The 19,105-nt window shown below is 37.7% G+C and overlaps 1 protein-coding gene across 10 annotated transcripts in view; it reads right to left on the bottom strand.

The window, feature by feature from the left end:
- Positions 1-19,105, bottom strand: part of PTPRM (protein tyrosine phosphatase receptor type M) — a 492,832-nt gene that overhangs the window by 371,189 nt on the left and 102,538 nt on the right. For all 10 annotated transcript variants that reach the window (XM_076329941.1, XM_076329942.1, XM_076329946.1 and 7 more), the window contains exon 2: positions 8,423-8,545. In XM_076329941.1, the coding sequence (XP_076186056.1) occupies positions 8,423-8,545 (123 nt within the window). The remainder of the gene's footprint in view (positions 1-8,422; positions 8,546-19,105) is intronic.

Raw genomic sequence — 19,105 nt, 5'->3', positions numbered from 1 at the left:
CAGATCCTTGATAAATGTATTGAACAGCACTGGCCCTAGAATTGAGCCCTGAGGAACACCACTGGTGACTGGTTGCCAGCCAGATGTAGCCCCATTCACTACAACCCTCTGAGCCCTGCCCTTCAGCCAGTTCTTCACCCAGCGCACCGTGAAGCCGCTCATCCCACAGGTGGACAACTTGTCCAGAAGGATGCTGTGAGGGACAGTATCAAAAGCCTTACTAAAATCTAGAAAAACTACATCCACCGCCTTCCCTTCAACCACTGGGCGGGTGACCTTATCATAGAAGGATATCAAATGAGTTAAACAGGACTTTCCCTTTGTGAACCCATGTTGACTGTGCCTGATGACTGCATTATTCTTTAAATGCCTTTCAATAGTACCCAGTATGATCTTCTCCATAATTTTTCCAGGAACTGAGGTTAGACTAACAGGTCTGTAGTTCCCTGGGTCTTCCCTCACACCCTTCTTGTAAATTGGAATAACATTGGCTAGCTTCCAGTCAGCAGGGACCTCCCCAGACTCCCAAGACCTTTGGTAGATCTCTCTTGTTGGGATTCTCCTACCTCACTTTCCCTCTCTCCTGTTGGGATTCTCCTACCTCATCCAAAGGAACTCCTCATGAACGCTCCAGGGAGGGAAAACAAACACGCAAACAAAAACCCAGTTATTCAGTGTACTTCTACTTTTAATTTAGCAGGGAAATCTGAAACAAGATTCTGCACTTAACCAGCAGGATAGTGTCTGCCACTATGGGTGGAATATGGGAGGGAGACTGGGTTTCCAATGTGTAACAGTAAAACTTTGTAATCCTAAACATTTTTGTTGTCAAGAAATCCATTTCAAACCCAGCTCCAGTGTCTAGCTTATTATGTTAGCTGCTTCTCAGCATATATTATGGCAGGTGTTACATATAACCTCAGCAGGAAACGTGTAGTCACAGCAAGGTAAATGAGTTAGGCTAGAGGGCTTGCTTAGCGCTGTGTGGCACTACATGGTGTTACACAGAAATACCCTCAGCAGTCAACTCTATCTTCCAGCTTCCTTTGAGAATACTCTGGTTCAATGAGAAATGAATTCCCAGACCTTTCATATAGCCTCTGTCTGACTTCTGCAGAAGAGGAGAGTTCCTCAAACATTAAAAAAGTCATAATTTATCATATCATCATTTTCCAGTCAAACATCTTCAACAAATCTTTAACAGCTATTGGTGGATTCTAACATAGCGTCTCCCACCCACTTCCACGAGTTGCAGCATGTTCTGCGATTTTGTACTCAAACGTCAGAGGGCAGCTGGAATGCATAAGAAAACAGGACAACTGTTATCCTCCTCCTGGTAAGTTAGAGTTATAAATACTAAAGAAAGCCCGTTGCTTCAAATGAAAATTTGAAAGTAAGTCATCTAACATTGGGCATTACCTCATGAACCACTCTGTTTATATTCAAAATACTTTGTTCTACAAAAGAAAAATGTAAAATAAAAGGCGTATGTAGAGAACATCTACAACAAAAGATTAAATAAATCATTAGCATATTAACCCCACCATTTTGACTGAAAGCTATTAGGCGTGTAGGCAAAATACATTCAAATAACTTGTCTAGTTGGCCTATTATGCAAGCTAGGAACATTGTCCATCAGTGATTCAGAATCAGAGATTCTGATGCTGATTAGTCTTTTACTTCCCTTTGCAAGAATACCAGATGCTCAGTATTTGTAATAAACCCAGTATTTGTGCCAGGTGCTGAAATTTGTAAGTCAAGGTCATTTTTGTAACTTCTGACCTAAGATTCCTGTAAGTTATCACAACAAGCAATACCTCAGACATAGCTGGTGGCATTATTTTGGTTGTTGAACAAATCTGTTAAGCGCACTACTCACTAAGTCTCTAGGTATGTTTTTAAAGTAGCTAACCCCTTTAGCGCTTGCACTGTAGCCATGGCAGCACAAAGCCAGCTGGGTCTGTACTCAGATGGTTTGCTCGGGCTGACCTCTGTGTTGCTCCGTATTAGCAGCAACTGATATTAGCTTACGCAGTTAATTGGAAACTGGCTTGAATGTGTCAACACGAGCTGGAGCTGCTTGCAAAAGACACATGTCCTTAATGCCTGCAGCTATTACCTGGATGCGCAACAAAATGCTAAACATGCTAGTGTTCTGGGTCTAGAAAATTCTACGAAAAAAATGTAACTTGAACACAGTGAACAAGGTGCAACTCCCACACCTTGATAGTAATTTACGTTATCTCTGGATAGCATTCAAATGAATTAAAAAATGCAGCTATTTAAAGTCATCTGGAAGAAACAGAATTGTATAAGAAACACATTTAATTCTCTTCTATATCAAAGTAAACAGAAGAAAAGCATCCCTGCTAACACAGAACACAAACACAATGCAGTGCTAAAATATAGTTAGTGATAAAATACTCATCACAATGGAAAGTCAAAGTACTATAACTTTACATGTTAAGACATTGCAGTTGGCTTTAATATAGACTTGCCAACTGATCACTTCATCTATCTTTTTAAAAGGATCACAACTCTTCTACACACAATTAAACAACGATGTACCTTTTTCACACAATTACTTCACATTCTATAATATTAAATACTCCTTTAAATCAGTAATCTTGGTTTATGGAATATCTGCTAGCTATGCATGTCTGCTAACTAGGTATCAAAAGGCCATTTTAAACAATAATTAATATAAGCATTATATGCATATTCTGCAGACACTGCATAGTCATTGCTAAACATTAAGCTACGCTAGATATTCAGGATACAAATAACCACAGTAGGCCATTCAAAAAATTACATATAGCCATGAAAATCATATATTATCACCTCAAACAGCACAAACAGAATCCTCATCTTGACTTTGACCAGCACTACATTAAACACAGAACTCTCCATTGCTGAAAACATCCTTTCAATGCACTGAATGGCAGCCTGTGAAGATTTGATTTGTAATTGATTTTGAACTATTCTAAAATGAATGAAAGGCTTATGCCAGTGACTCATTGCAAATGCAGTGACATCCCCTTCAGTGATATCAAAGCAACCGTTGCATCGAAGAAAAATGATGCTACTGTCCTTTAGAAATCAACTGGAACTGTGAAACACTGTAAAAAGATTTTATACAACTGAACGGTGTTTTGTAACAAAATACACGGACATGAACAGAAATTATATCCAGCAAATGACAAATAGAGCAGACTCTTGACAATATTTGCATTTCTTACAGTAATCTGTAAAATTCTAATTGTATCACTGTCAGTGACAAGACTCACTGTAGCAGTACATAAACTAACACAATGCACTCAAATATCTCAAAAATTCTGTTGTGATTTGAAGTTTGCATAATTATCCGTGTTTTGTTTGTTCTACTCATCTGAGTTTTCTCAACTCTTACCCTACTCATTCCTCAGACTACTCCAGATCCTACCTAACTCCCTGTTTCAGAGCTCGGACCCTGCATTCTCTTCTCTTCACTGCTGTCTGTATGCCAGTTGTTCTCAATCGGTAAACTGGCATCCATACATACACATGGATGTGTCCATATATATATATATATATATATTTACACACATATTAATTCTTCAGCTTGTAACCCACCCGCCCTTTAATCCAACCAACACCTCTGTTGCTCTCAGTTCTTCCTTCTTCCCTTCTAGGATACACTGCCAGGTGTCAGAGTCATGGCTTCGCTACTGCAGTCTCACACACTCAGCCTACATTCCTTCCTATAAACATCTCACAGTAAGCAATAGTTTTGAGTTTTAATGTAAAGTACCAGAATACCCTGTGGGAACACCACAATGCCAAAATGCTAACAGGCCACAATGAGTTGGATGGGACATGAGCATAAATGGGACTTTGGAGTGAGAGTAGGACAGGCATAGGCCAGAGAAAGAAATCAAGATCTGGGAGATCAACCAAAAACCAGATTAAGAAATGCAGGAAGAAAAGCTCCAGAAGACTGTTTATGTTTAGTTGCATTGTCACAGGACCTTGGAGCACTAAACAGAACTGCTGGGTAAACACAAAATGAAAAATGGAACAAACGAATGAGGTAAGGAAACAGTACTGATCAGAACAGCGTGAAGGGATTTAGGCACAACTTTTTTTTTTTTTTTTTTTTTTTTTAAATATACACCATGACAAAAGAAAGTTTTAAAAACAATAAGAAGGCCACATACATGTTTAGAGGGAGCACCTTCCAACAGTGAGGCAACATGAAGGAAAGCATAAAAATCTCTCCCTGAAAATTTACTAACTATATGATGACTCATACTTTTCCCCCCTCCAGCATGGGGTACCTCCTGCAAGAGACAGTTCTTCATGAACTGCTCCAACATGGGTCCTTCCCACAAGCTGCAGTTCTTCAGGAACTGCTCCAACGTGGGTCCTTACCACAGGGTACAGTCCTTCAGGAACATACTGCTCCAGTGTGGGTACCCCACAGGCTGCAGATCCTGCCAGAAAGCCTGCTCCTGCATGGGTTCCTCTCCAAGGTCCACAGCTCCTGCCAGGAGCCTGCTCCAGTGTGGGCTCTCCACAGGCTACAGCTTCCTTCAGGGCATGTCCACCTGCTGCGGTATGGGGTCCTGCACAGGCTGCAGCGTGGATATCTGCTCTGGCGTGGTGTCCATGGGCTGCAGGGGACAACCTGCTTCATCACTGTCTTCTCCATGGGCTCCAGAGGAATCTCTGCTCCAGTGCCTGGAGCATCTCCTCCCCCTCCTTCTCTGACCTTGGTATCTGCAGGGCTGTTTCTCTCACATTTTTCTCACTCCTCTCTCACACCTGCTGCCCAATGTTTTCTACCCTTTCTTAAACGCGCTGTCCCAGAGGTGCCACCAGCATCGCTAAGGGGCTCAGCTGTGCCCTGTGGTGGGTCCATTGGAGCTGGCTGGAACTGGATGCATCCAACGTGGGGCAGCCCCTGGTCTCTTCTCACAGAGGCTGCTCCTGCAGCCCCCCCGCCCCACTGCCAACACCTTGCCAATAGAGTAATCTACTGTTTGGGTATATTTTTCTGAAGACATCTAGACAGCTAGAGGGTTTACAGTTAGCTATAATTGTAAACGTGTATTATATAAACACATTAATATCAAACTGCTGTAACTGTTCTATAGGACGATGCAAGATGGCATCAATAATGACTGTTTCTATAATTAGAGTTTTGAATGCTATTATAAACATACATTCTTGGAACAGAAACACAAGGAGAAAGACAGAGGCTGAGAAAAGGGAAGAGCCACTCTTCCTACAGTATTTACTCCATCTGACTCACAGGACACTTGAAACAGAAGAGCAGTGGATTAAACGCTCATTTAATCCATACCAGTATATACATGTCATTGCTTTTTGGGTCTGTTTAATGCAATTTCAGATTAGTACTGACTCATTAAAGGTCATGCTTATATTTATCAAGAAAATCAGAGTGCTAGCACCCTACTTACTTTAGTAGCAATGACTTCATCTTTTTCTACTACCGTAACAATCCAGCAAGGCTTAAAGTCCACTGTAAGAAGCACTTTTAGAAACTTTTTATTATTATCTTGGATAAAACTTATCAGTTTTCATTTAAAACTAGATCTCACAAAGAACTATTAACGTTCACTAACATGTAAATATAGTGTGTACATTAATGCATGCACACATATGCATGAATGTTATATGACATTCTTTTGCCCCACTGAAATAACATATCAAGCCAAAAATATTTATCTATCTGAAGTACAGCTATGGTCTCAACAGTCTCATGTGGATTAAAATAAATCAAACGCCATAACTAGTGTGCTTCCCCCTGAGTGCCACCAAATGATACAAAATATTATACATTAATATCAACTCACTCACTGGAGCATATTGCCTGAAATTAGGAATGTTATGTGCATTAATTTTTTCTACTGACAAGGGACTACTGAACTGAGAGTTCTTGTTTCAGTCTAGTATTACAACATTGTTGCATAAAGCATTTTGCTTTCAAGCCAAGAATCCCCCACAAACCATTAATCTTAAGATGTTCTATTCATTTTCATCTGAAGTTATTTTTTCTAAAATATGTAGCTCAAACTGCTGACAAACTACTTGAAATCATTTCTTAAGTGTATCACATAACTCTCTAGCTAAGGCTAACTGAAAACTAATTAAAATCATTAAGATGATGATTTGAACAAGCACAGGAAAAAACTGTCTAGATGAAATTATGAGGAAAAATAAGATACCACTTGACTGAATCGTGCCCTTAGACACATTGCTTCTCATTTGCAAAAAATGAGCATTTCTTTCCCTCTCAAAGGGGTTTTTGACCTTTTAAGGCACCAATATCCACAACCCTCCTCAGACTAACTCGTTCATCTTCTGACCCAAGACTCCCAAAGCATATTTCACTTCCTTTATGGGCAGAAATAAAACTCCCTAAACTCTAAATATAATTTATTACCAAATTTAATATCTTTTTACTTGATCATCAGAACATTATTTTAGTCTTCTGATAAAAAGGCAGGAAGACAAATAAGAAATAAGTTGTATGACATCTGATAAATAAAATTACATCTATATAATTTTCCCTCCATAAAAATACCAGTCCCTAGTCTGGACTCATGCCCCTGGGAACACAAAACAAACCAAAAAAAATCTTCAAGCCTATGGTCATCACAGAAAAGAACATAGATTTGAACCTCTTCCATCTGCCAAGAAGACTGAACAACATATACTGACAATTGCTTTCACAAAATCCAAGTGGGGAGAGTAATGAATGAAATTTGGAATAGAAAGAGAATTTCCAGTGGCGTGATTGAGAAAAGAATGTATAGCTTGTACTACAAGCCAAGATGACTGATAAACTATGTGTGTTAGCTCCAATTTGAGAAACAGTATTAAGCACTAATGAAATAGTCTAGAAAATTTTTAGCAGTGTGTGCCAAGACCACTGGACAAGTGCCAGTTTAAAAAGGAATTTGCAAGAATCTCCTTTATCTGGGATGATGAACTCAATCTAGCATGACAATCCAAGTGCCGGGACTCAGGCAAACTGAACATTCATCTTGAAGTTGGGAGTCCTACCTTTGCCAGAGGAAACGAAGTGCTGAAGGAAAAGGCACTTCAGTTCAACCATCAACCTCAGATATGATGTCGTCCACAACACATGGCAACATTAATAAATCTATAGCGAAGACCGCTGAGAGCATTTTTACAAGTGAATGATATCTAGGGCTGATTAGTGCATATCATACATTAGCACATTTATTAGTCCACTAGTGATGAGTGCATACGTTCAGGTTTTGTTTATATAATCACTTTTGAAGATTCACACCGTTTCTCTCCTAATTCCCTTATCCAAAAATAAGGGAGGAACATTTTCTTGAGAATGACAACTATTAAAGAGATTTTTTTACACAAACACCAAAGTACATTACAGGTGCTTTAAAGAACTAATTGAAACAGATGTGAAACACCAGGACATTGATCTGCAATGCTTTTAAGCATTCTGGATATGTTTATACTAAATTATGAGGCTAATGCAGAAGTCCCATGTTGCTACAACCAGTGATTTTACGAAGTGGTCTTTTTGTTTTGACTACTTCTAGGTGACAATTGTCACAGGAGGCTCAGTCTTTAAAAGCCAAAGAAGATGCTGAGCTGGGCTGCAGGCAATCATCCCCCAGGAGATGGAGATCAGTACATGGGGGGAACTTTTAACATGCGTAGATAAAAACATGAAAAAAGAATAATTGATACATTTTAAGCTAGTGAATAGTTTAAAACCAATGGTCAGATTTTACATATTTGTGTGGGTGAAGTGGTAAAGGAATGACTGTATTACCAGAGTAAGTTTATAGTTCAATAGAATGCAAGGGTTGTTGCTACAGAATTAGGTCCAACTACATGCAGTGCACAAAGTACATTAAATAATAGTATCACAGCTGTCTTTTAAACACAACAAACATAACATCATTGAGGCCCTTTGTTTCAGGATACCTCTGCTCTCCTTTTTCTCTCACCTCTTTTTCACTCTCCATTTCTTTTCAGAACAGACTTTGATTAATATCTCTTTCAATGAAAATGCCTAAGGCCATCTTTGTTTTATCTCTTCTGAGTCTTCCTGAGTAGTCCCATCTACCTGTTTTTAGTACTACTTCATACTCATTTTCATGCCATCATTCTGTTTTCTTTCTGCCTTCCCTGATGACACCAAGTTTCTATTTCTATTTTCTAACCTTTACGTTCCCCACACAATGAAAGAAAACCTTTGCTTTGCTAAATATCCCTCACAAAAATCACTTGGAAGATCTGAGTATTGCAATTAACAAACAGATTTAGACAAAGTAGCATTCCAATGATAGCACTGTCAAGAAATGATGAATAAACACATAAGCTAATGTCAAAGAGAAACAAAGCAAAATAAAAGACCAACCAGATGGCATCCCTTGACCTGAGGAGGGCTTTATCGGTGCGTTCACCTGATCCCAGTTAAGATCATCATCATCTGACTGACTATAGCCACAGGAACTGAGAGGCTCATCGAAAGTACAGCATCCTGTAAAATAAAAACAAAGGTAAAAATTAAACAAGGCATGCAGATAACAGATTATGAATCTCTAATCCTAACAACTGCAACATGATTCAATGCAGGCTGTGTAATTTTTAAATGTCTTTTAATACAAAGGATTATGTATTTACTAATCATCACTTTCTGAGAGGGCATAAAACCTTCTTGTCATGAAAACAAAATCCCAAAGGTAAAAGAGCAGATTTAGAACTGCAGACAAATTTTCTCGTATGACACAATCATCAGGTATCAAAACCAAACCAGTAAAATAAAAAGCGGTAAAACTCAGAATGTCAAAGATTGAATGATTAGCATTCTTAAGGAAAAACAAACTATTCCATGCCTGAGAACCTACATTTTAGAAGAAAACTTTAAAGTGTGGGAACATCAGCTCCCATTCCTGTATCTTGGTTTCCAAGTAAGGGAAGGCCTAGATGCTCCCAGGTGTGCTGCGTTGCAAACCGGTACCAGCCTGGGTGTTTGTGGGATCAGCACCTCTGGTACAATACAGCCCATCTATCTCAAAATGCAAATCTATGCATAGCCTCAAACTCCCTGAAAGAAAACAGTATTATTTCCTCTCTTTTTCCCATTCCCTTCCAAGTAATTTAGAAAAGAATAAGATGTTGTAAAAGCTCACGCTATCCCAAGCTGGGGCAGGAAAAAATCTAATGTCACGAATTTAGAAGAACGGAATCTAACATTATCCACAAGAAAACGGAAAAGCTTTGCTTTTCCCTTTGGTACAGAGGAAACTTTTCCAGCCTTTTTACATCGTTCTCTTCTAACAGGAGACTAACGCAGCGTTACAAAATTCTGTTTTCTTTGATGTTTCATGTTTCACTCCAGTGACGAATGACATCTTTCCTATTCGGGAAAACAAATATAACCCTAGTCATGATATTTCAGTCCATATTAAAGTAAACTCTGCAGCTGTTCAAACAAAACTAAACTTTAGGGCTATTCATCATCTTTGCTACCTGTCCATAGGCACAGCAGGCTTAGCCTTGCCAAGCTGTATTAAAATAGGAAACAGACAAAACCTAGCTTTTAAATAAGACTTTAAAAAATCTAAATTTTCCTGGAACATTACAAATGGCATTACAGAATACCTTATCAAAAAGTAGGATAATAGAAGACAAAATTTCATTATACCTGACAAGCTTCACCTAACTGAAGTCCAGCCTTCCTAATAGCTCGTCCCAGTTTATATTTGAGATTCATGACAAGCACTTTGCAAGCATATAATTTTCAAAAAACCCTAATTTTATACGCAATCACCAAATAATTTCATTTTTTGTTCTCCTACAGTGCCATTGGTTTTTATAGACATATCATGTTTGCCCTGCCCTTGGATACAGGTCATCTTATACTGTTCTCTGTTCTAAAATATCTTTCTATAGGAAGTCTTTGTTAGCTCTAGGTATATCGGGGAAATTGGCACCTCTGGACACTGCATCTTTCTGTACAATTTTAAGTGCACAAGATTCAGTTAGGTAATCCAGTGGGAACAGAAAACCCATTAAAGAACTTGCAACTCCAAACTCTAATATTTCACCTCAATGGTAACAACAGATATAAATTATCTCTCTCCTAAAGTTAAACAAATTCAGAAATACAAGAGACTTGTATAAAGTATATCAAATAACATCTGCAACATTTCCAGCAGGAAGGCTTAGAAAATTAGGCAGCCATTTACACATTTGTTCTAGTACTTGCATAAATATTACTTCAAACTTCATAAAATACACCACAAGCTGAATTTCAGACACAAAAGCAAGACATCAACTTTCATAGACCTATTTGTGCTTTTTTATAAAAAAATAAAAAAAAACCCAAACCACAGGTGAAGCAAAAGGTAGTTTCCTTGCAAAGGTACTGCAAATGATACTAGGACATAAATCTAAATATCAAGTTATGCCATGTGCAACTTAGTCAAGTTTGGCAAAAAATATAGACCCAAATAAAACCTGGCATAAATCAGCATTTACAATTCAAACACAGGACTAATGAATGTACGGAATAGCTCCCATACTTCACTACATCACACACATCTCTAGCAATAAGATGACATAGAAAAGTTTAAGGTGTTTTCTTGCTCAAACCCAGAAGGGCAGCCAAGCACTGGAAAATGTCTAATACCGGAAGAAAGGGAAGAGTTTGTGATTCCAGATGGTTAGTAAAGGCTTCTCCCCTTCTCACTAGTTAGGAAGATGTCAAAAACGTGGCTAAATAGAACGACAGTTGTACTTGTCTAAACCATTTGTCTGTCAACACAGGACTGTTTTCTCACTGCTTGTTTTTCTTCATTTCTCTTGCGAGTCTATAGGTATATCACTCTGTCAGGATTTTTATTTTTTTTTTTTTTTTTTAACCTTTGGCATTTACATCCTTCAAACCTTTGTGAATTTACTATCTTATAACTTCCTCAAAATGGGTATCTAATCTTCACATCTGCTATAGGAAGAGTTTAAAAGGAACTTTTGAACTCCTTCCATTCCTAAGTCACTTCCACCCACAACTAATAACCAAACTGTAGCAAGTATTACTACAAGTAATCAAATTGTACAGCCACCTGTCCAGAGAATTGACCAGCATACATAAGATCTTGAACAGCACAGATGCCAAGCCATGTTTCTTTCTACAGCTAGCCACTAAGGGTAAGATGAATACTAATGAAGGCTTTGCACAGCCACGACTTTTTGGAAAGTCTTTTGTAGATTAAAATAGCATACACGGCATATATAGGTGTTGGAAGTATAGGCAAGTTTATAGACTGAACTAAGAGTAACACAGAACATCTTATTGGAACAAAAACAAAAGCTTAGTCAAATTAGCCAAGTAACAATTGCTGTAAATCAAGAATCATCGACAGTCCTAATGGCTTATGCCTGCTCCCCGAAGTTCTGACCTTCACATTTGACTGTATTACAAAGAAGATGAAGTTCTTTAGAAATGGGTCATGACATTTGACAAAACCCTACATTTGCATCAACTCAACCCCTCCTGCCTTCTTCTGCCGTGCTTCGCCTATTTTCTAGCCACGATGCTCTTACTGTACAGGGTTTCCACTTCATAAAAAGTTATCCACATACGATATCAACAAGGGCTAGTAAAATCTGAAAAATCATCAGTGGTCTTTAATGTCTCTCATCGTTGCACTGTTTTGAAACACAAGCCACTGCCAAGATAGGCAGTTGATTATAAACAACTAGCACACTTGAGAAATTCTGCCTATTTTTGCTATTAGAATTCATAACAATCAAAATACATATTTTCTGCTATATAGTTTAAACAAGCAAAGCAATTGCCCTGCCCGTTATACTGGCATTACAGTTTGGATAGCTGAACTGTATTTTAAAGGATGGATTCTGTGCTGACTGAAGTGTTTATAAGTAAAATAGGAGATACATATCCCATTAAGATTCTTTGGCTTATGCTACATTTTACAGGTATTTTTGGATTCCTAAGAGGAATTGAATTGACAAATGCACATGATGCACCACAGTCTATTACAGCCTACAGTTCTTTCAACTGCAATTATCCATTTAATCATCATGAATCCAGTTCAATATAACTACACCATTGTCCAAATGTAGTCCTTTTTGCATGTTTCTGTTTGGTTAAATTACTTTAGATTTTGAAAAATTTATGAGCTTAAATGAGGAATATAATTTAAGATGAAAGCAACCAATTAAAGTAAATGGGATAAAAAATAAACTATATTTTTCCTAATGTGAAAAAAGTTTTATTCAAAGTTTTCTGTGTGTTACAGACTATAACTACGACATCTGTTATTAAGTATTCTGCAAGAATACCTTATCAAAAAGTAGGATAATAGAAAACAAAATCAGTTAAGTGACAAAAACTAACACAGAAAAAAGTTCAAGTTACGCTGGACTGCTTTATTTTTGTTTGTCTTATATACTGCAAAGCTCTCAGATCAACATGTACTTTCTATCAAAAATTTGCTGCCAGATGTACAAGAACTAAAACTTGTAATGCTTATGAGTATCAATGCTAGCACTGGCAGGGAACATACGTGCATACTAGAGCTGATACAAGGGCCCTGCTTTGGGATAAAATACATTTTTTCTTTACAGCAAAATCCTGTGGTTTCTGGTCTGCCATAGTACCACGAATCCTGTTGCAGAATAGGTGAACCCAGAAGGTGAGTTTACTGAATCCCACATTTTATTAGTATTCTTCTTGATCTCATTTTAAAAGTATTTTAAATTCCATTGTCTCCGTATTTTCAGTTTCAAACTGGAAATGTGTTTATGTTGATTAAGTACAATGTAGCTATTCTTTGAAACAGAAATAAAGGTTTTGATATCTGATCCGAAAGCTGGGTGTCTAGATCATGTGTGGTATCAGGGGGCTTTGATAATGCAGTGAAAGATTAATCTCCTATTAGGCAATGGATCTTTTCTGTCTATAAAATAAAAAAGGAGCCTCTGCCCAAACCAAGAATATAGCACTCCTCAGCCAGCCACATTCCCTCCTGTCCTCGTGAACATCCCTGCAACCAACAGCAATGGATCAAGCACATCACCTGGATAACATACCAAGGCAAATGAAAAGTGAAATAACTGAAAACCCTGACAAACTGCAATTGTTGAGCTTGACTAGATTGTGAATGAGTCAGCTTTCATCCCCAAGGGTTACTGCTCAGGACGATGAGGCAGCATTACCGCGCTGCCTTGTGCTTCCTTTTACATTTTTAAAGTTTTACATTTCGGGGCAATCATCCTATCTAGACACTCTCATGACAATTAGGAAATGATCTGAGAAACACAGCATTAGGAAAATGGGATCCTGAGCCCCTAAGCTCACAAACCATCAAATCAGAGAATAAACAACTACTCCTCTGGGGGCAGGTAAGAAGTCATAAAGTGGAAAATAAAAAGCCATTCTCAATTATAAACTGGCTAACAGAGAAAGCAAAAGTGGGAATCAATGGATAACTTTTAACATAAAAAAATTAAAATGCCGTCTCTGAACCTGTACAACAGGTCTGGTCTGCCGTATAACTTTTATTAAAGATAGGGTGATGACAGAAATTGCTTAATACAAATTGTTTACCTCCCTGAAATCAATAAATAGATGAGCCAATAAAGCTTCAAATAAACTAACTACAGCTACATAAATGGATGGTTTAAGGAACATATCAGAAACCAGACATAATGGCCTGCCTGGATTCTGCTTTGTGTGTAGATTCTCAGCAAAAAAAAAGTTCTACCTGCCCTTTCAAAGGTGTTACAGCATTACACGTTAAAAGGACTTTCCAGACATGCTAGCTCAGAGAGAGCTCGCAAAAGAAACTCTTCTCTGTGTGTCTCCAAAGTGCACGCAGAGCTGCCACGTATCTGCAGTGACATACACACACCAAAAATTCTTATCCAGGCTTTACAAGTGAGCTTTCAACAGTGGGTAGTCTGTTTTAAAATGGAACATTTATTTTCTCTCAAAATATACCAAGTTTTTGATTTATACTAGAGGCAAGCGTTCAGAGCTGTAAAATAATAGATTACTGGTCAGGGAGTCTGAAAAACCACGTGCTGCATAAAGCCGATCTCATTTAAAACAGTATCTACATTTTGTCAAGTCTGCATACGCATGGGGGGTGAAGGAGAAGAGCAAGAGGGAACAGATTTTACAATTAAAGGACTTCTCTGATTGCGGCTGTGCTCAGAAAGGGTTTTGAAAAAGGTAGAGAATGGAAGAATTACCTGGAAAAATCTCATGAGCCAGAGCGAAGATGATGAGGTAAAAGGATATATTTTGCAACTAAGAAAGGCCAGATATTAATTCTGGCTGCAAGGGAGAATAACAGATGGAAAATGATACAAAATTGTGGTAAGATATGTGGAAAAGGTGGTATGAGAATGCTTCCGAATTCACAGACCCAATTCCAGCAGTATCGCAGAAGATGACAGTATACAGAAAAAAAATCGTTTTGGATAAACATTTAAAGCTGTTATTTATGAGACTTCAAAAGCTCACTGCATGTTCATAAAACATTTACTATTGTTCTCTCTGTTCTCCCTCCACTTACCTGACAGACACTGAATCAACACAAATGTCTCCAAAAACATTCCTGTTTTGGTGACACGGGACACTGTAGCAAAGTTGCATTTTATGGAAGACATATCTGTCAGTTGTAATTTCCCCTGGAAACCTGCCCACATTTAGGCAAATAAAGTGTTTTCTAAAGAATTATACTTGCCTAATAGATACTGAGAATAATTCAAAATTCGGGTTCCTGGACTCTAGTGAAAAGCCCTGAAAAAAAGGAACAGTTTCCTCTCAAAACGTGCATTTAAACTCCTTTTAGATACCAAGACATAGGAACAGACACCATTCACCAAGAAAAAAAAAAAGACAAGACATTGAATAAGGGCTCCTAAAATAAATATCACCCATCTCGTGTAAGCAAATAACATCCATCCATTTGTGTCATTTTCATATCTGTGAATATTTATGAGGCCCATGGGAAAACGGGTGCACATTAACATTCTGTGAGCAAACTTATTTCTGGCATTTTTTAATGCCAGGGTGTTTGACTTTGCAATATTAGTGATAGCTTTTCTTAATGTATGGCATGGATTACATGTGCAAGTGCACATGTATGCTTACATACACAAATTATATCCCCACTGCAGTTGTCATTAATTAGAACACATCTACCAAAAGAAATATTCGAGTGTTCAATCCAATAAAGAAAGTACAGAGTTATGTAGAAATGTATTTAGGAAACCCTATTTTGAAAGGTATTATTAAAACAAGCATATTTGCAAAATTCATTTGGATTTTATGCTTTAGTAATAGGGAAGGATATCATGCTGGGTGTTAAAACTACTAGCCGGTCTTCCAGTCCAACACAAGTTAATACTAAGAGAGACATTCCTTGTACAAATACCTGCTATGGATAAATTTTAGTGGTTGGGGGGGGGGGGGGGGTGGTGGTTTGTGTGTTTTTTTGTTTTGGGGCTTTTTAGTTTTCATTTCTTTTTGTATACATACTGTTGTACCTTTTTAATTATTAATTTAATACTTAAATTGAGTTCCAGATCAGGGCATTCACTTTACAAATGTAATAAAGATTATGATGTTAACTTTTTTGGAAGAAAGCCTTATAAGAAAAAAAAAATCTCCATATGATAAGTACTTTGGAATGACTTTTCAAGAACAACTAGAAGTCCCAATTTGTAACATATATTTAACCTACAGATGTATATAGCTTATTAAAAAGATGACATTGGGCATACCAGTTGCAAAAGGGAGACGGGTGATGTATATGTGTTTTGGAGCTGATTCAACCTGCCAAAATTCTGGACAGTGGTCAAAACCACTACAAAAACAAATAAATAGAAGGCAGATTTCCCATATGTTTTGTATCTTGTTTATCACAAAAACATGACAAAACCGTGCTTCAAAATGCAGAAGTCTCTTGTATAAACTGCCTGAAACATTTCGACAAAGCTTTGACCTACAAATAACTAACAAAAGGAACCTTTTTTTCACATACTTAAAATAGAATTAAAAATTCAAAAGATATTCTGGCAGTGGAATAAGCCTCCTGAGAAAAACAAAAACGCAACTGAACACCTCTTTCATATAGTTTATATCATAGGATTCACTTAATTTATTTTTATAGCTACCACCCAGGAGTGCACAAAACCCCTTTATTAAATGTGTAAAAGCATTCCATCATCTTGGTTGGCAAAGAAAGCAGATGCTACAGAACAGTGATGTGGGAGAGGTATTTTTTTCCCCATTTACTTGAAATGGAGACTAGTAAGGACATACTGGGAGGGTGGGAAACAGAAGTACATATTGCAGTAATATATACAGAAGGTAACAATTGGGTATACTTTCTTTTGACAAGTTAACATGCAGTACCTCTTAAAGGACTTGTAATGACACCTCTGTTTTGAAAAACTACAGTAAAACACATGACAATGTTTTCTGTACTCTTTCCTAGGGAAGAAAAGAAAGAAGGTAATGTTTAGTCTAGCTCCCAGACCATACATTAGCCAGTTGTGACTTTGAAGCAATAGTCTGCAGCACTTCACCCTTCTGTCAGCTGAGGGACAAAATACGTACCATAGGTGCCTCTCTTCCACTCAGCATCTATTTGTGATTTCTTATGTTGGTAACAGAAGCTGCCCCTATTAATTTAATTATTATGTAGAATGGCTCTATCCTTTCCTCACTTGGATTTTATTGCAATTTTACCTTCAGTTCTCCTTTCATTTCACTGAGGAGAGCTATCATCAAAACATGCCCAAGCATGTGCAGCTGGAATTAAAAAGAAAACATCTAAACATAGTAAGAAATCACTCATTTGATTTCTTTTTTTTCCTGGTTTCATTTGCTCCTATAGAGCTACCAAGGCCTATAGGCAAAATCCTAAACTGTTTCCTTAGGTAAAGTGCTGTCCTGACAAAGGGTAAGCTCAAGAATCACTCACCATTAATCTCTCAATATGGTATTTATGAGGGATGTAAACAGTTGCGCTGATCTGTTGGGAGATAGGCAAATTTCAACAAAAGGAAAGACAACAGCTGTCTGCTTTCAGTAGCTTCATATTAATTTCACTTTTTTAATTGATCCTAAAACTGCTTAGTCCTATTCATTTCACCCCACCTGAGTACCCCAGCATCTTTGTATATCACTAAAATACAGCACAGTAGAGCTGCCCCAGAAAGATTTGTCCAGGAGAGGGGAGGGGAGAGCAGGGGAAGGCATTTGGGAAACAATACAAAACAGAAATAAGTTTATATACTGGAAAATCTGAGATGAAATAAAATGCAGTTCAGAAGGAAGGAAAAAAACAGGGTGGGGATATTCAGTCTTTTTTTTCTCCCCCAGCTGGGAGAAAGGGATTGAAATGCATGTCTCGCAGCCAAAATCCATCATAATAAAGGGTCTGCTCATCCAGACACTTCACTTTATTTAAAACACAGTGTAACCTAAGAAACATACAATCATCAAGACTGTGATTACGAGACCACACCAGACCATTTCTCTAACATCCGCTCAGGAAACGCTATTAGATTTTCAGTTTGTCATGAGGACAAACCTTTTCATGCTACATCCATCCTAGAGCTCTGGGGAAATACAGCCTAATAAAAGACAGTCAAACCACCCTGTCCACAACTAGCACTGCCAGCCATTCAACTCAGAAAGCCATTAAGTTCCTGATCCCAGTGTAATCTGATTTTCACTAAGGTACTTTTCAATAACTTCGAAAAATAGCACTTTTTTCTTAAAATTACTAAAACCCAACGTCTTCATTCTTAGTTAGAAATTATGCTATTCAATTATCCCCCAAAAAGTTTTTCCCCACGTTGTAATGGATGCATGAATGAATGGATGTAAATGAAGGCAAGAATAAGAAACACAGTAAGCAGCCACTGTTCTTTTGTCTATAGTTGTGCCAAGAGTCATACAAGTTTTCACAAAACAAATCAGCTTTCAGCTGCATTTCATCCTATGGGACTGAGAAAAAGACTATGTGCCTTCAAGGCATTTATCACATAAATTTACAATTCAGATTGAGCTAAAGAACACTTGCTCCGACTGAACAAACCAAAGTGTTACTTCATAATTCAAAGTCGCTTTGTTCATTCCTTGCCTTACAGCGTTAGGTAAATGGACAGACATTGACAAACAACCCCCATGCTGTCATAGAACAATCAAAACCTGTGATATTTTAAATTACTTGAACTATTCTATAACTACTATAACTGTATCTGTTAACAGCACAGATTATATCAGAATAAGAAGCAAATAAGAAGCTACATTCTGATTTTAAAGCTCAGTACCATTACATTTTTCTAAGGTCAATAATACAACAGTGCAAAATAGTTCAAAGTCTTGGAACAGGTAAAAGTCAGCTCTAAGACAATGGGCCCACAGCAAACTTTAAGATACCATGGCTGGATTGCTAGTAGAGTGTAGAATATCCTCAAAGTGAGCCCAAGACTCATTTCTTCCCTGGCTTCCACAACTTTTACAGACAGTTAATACTGCCTCTTGAAGTTTTCAGATAGCAGGACTGAAGACAACCTGTTTTATCAAATCCAATTTTGATAGCTGAGAGATTAACTATCATTTCATCCAACTATCAGGACATTCTGAGCTAAGTAAGTTTTTTGGGGTTTGTGGTGGTGGGTTTTTTTTTTTGCTATTGTCAAAAAACTACTATAATATCCTATGTATCTACATATAAAGGGATTTCATTGAGAAACCTGACAGCATTCTTCTCATCTGCCAGTTGAGCTTTTAAAATGTATCTTCACCTTTAAACTCTTCAAGCTAAAAAAACACAAGTGTACTCTAAGCTCAATCATTCTCCCTGGTGCTGTTCATTTTTAATGAGCCTCTTGTCTTTATGTCTCCCAGAAGACAGACTCCACAAAGCAATCTCAGGTGACGTGAAACCAACCCTTGATGTTTCTCCAAACCCCTATCTTTTTGAGCCCGAAATCTTCCTCCTAAACCCATATGGGACTGATGGGCCATTTCAGTCAAACCGAG

This window comes from Aptenodytes patagonicus, chromosome 2 (genome assembly GCF_965638725.1).
Source record: "Aptenodytes patagonicus chromosome 2, bAptPat1.pri.cur, whole genome shotgun sequence".
In the NCBI taxonomy this organism is placed as follows: Eukaryota; Metazoa; Chordata; class Aves; order Sphenisciformes; family Spheniscidae; genus Aptenodytes; species Aptenodytes patagonicus.
The sequence above is the reverse complement of the archived record's forward strand: the minus strand, read 5'-3'. Positions and strand labels throughout refer to the sequence as shown.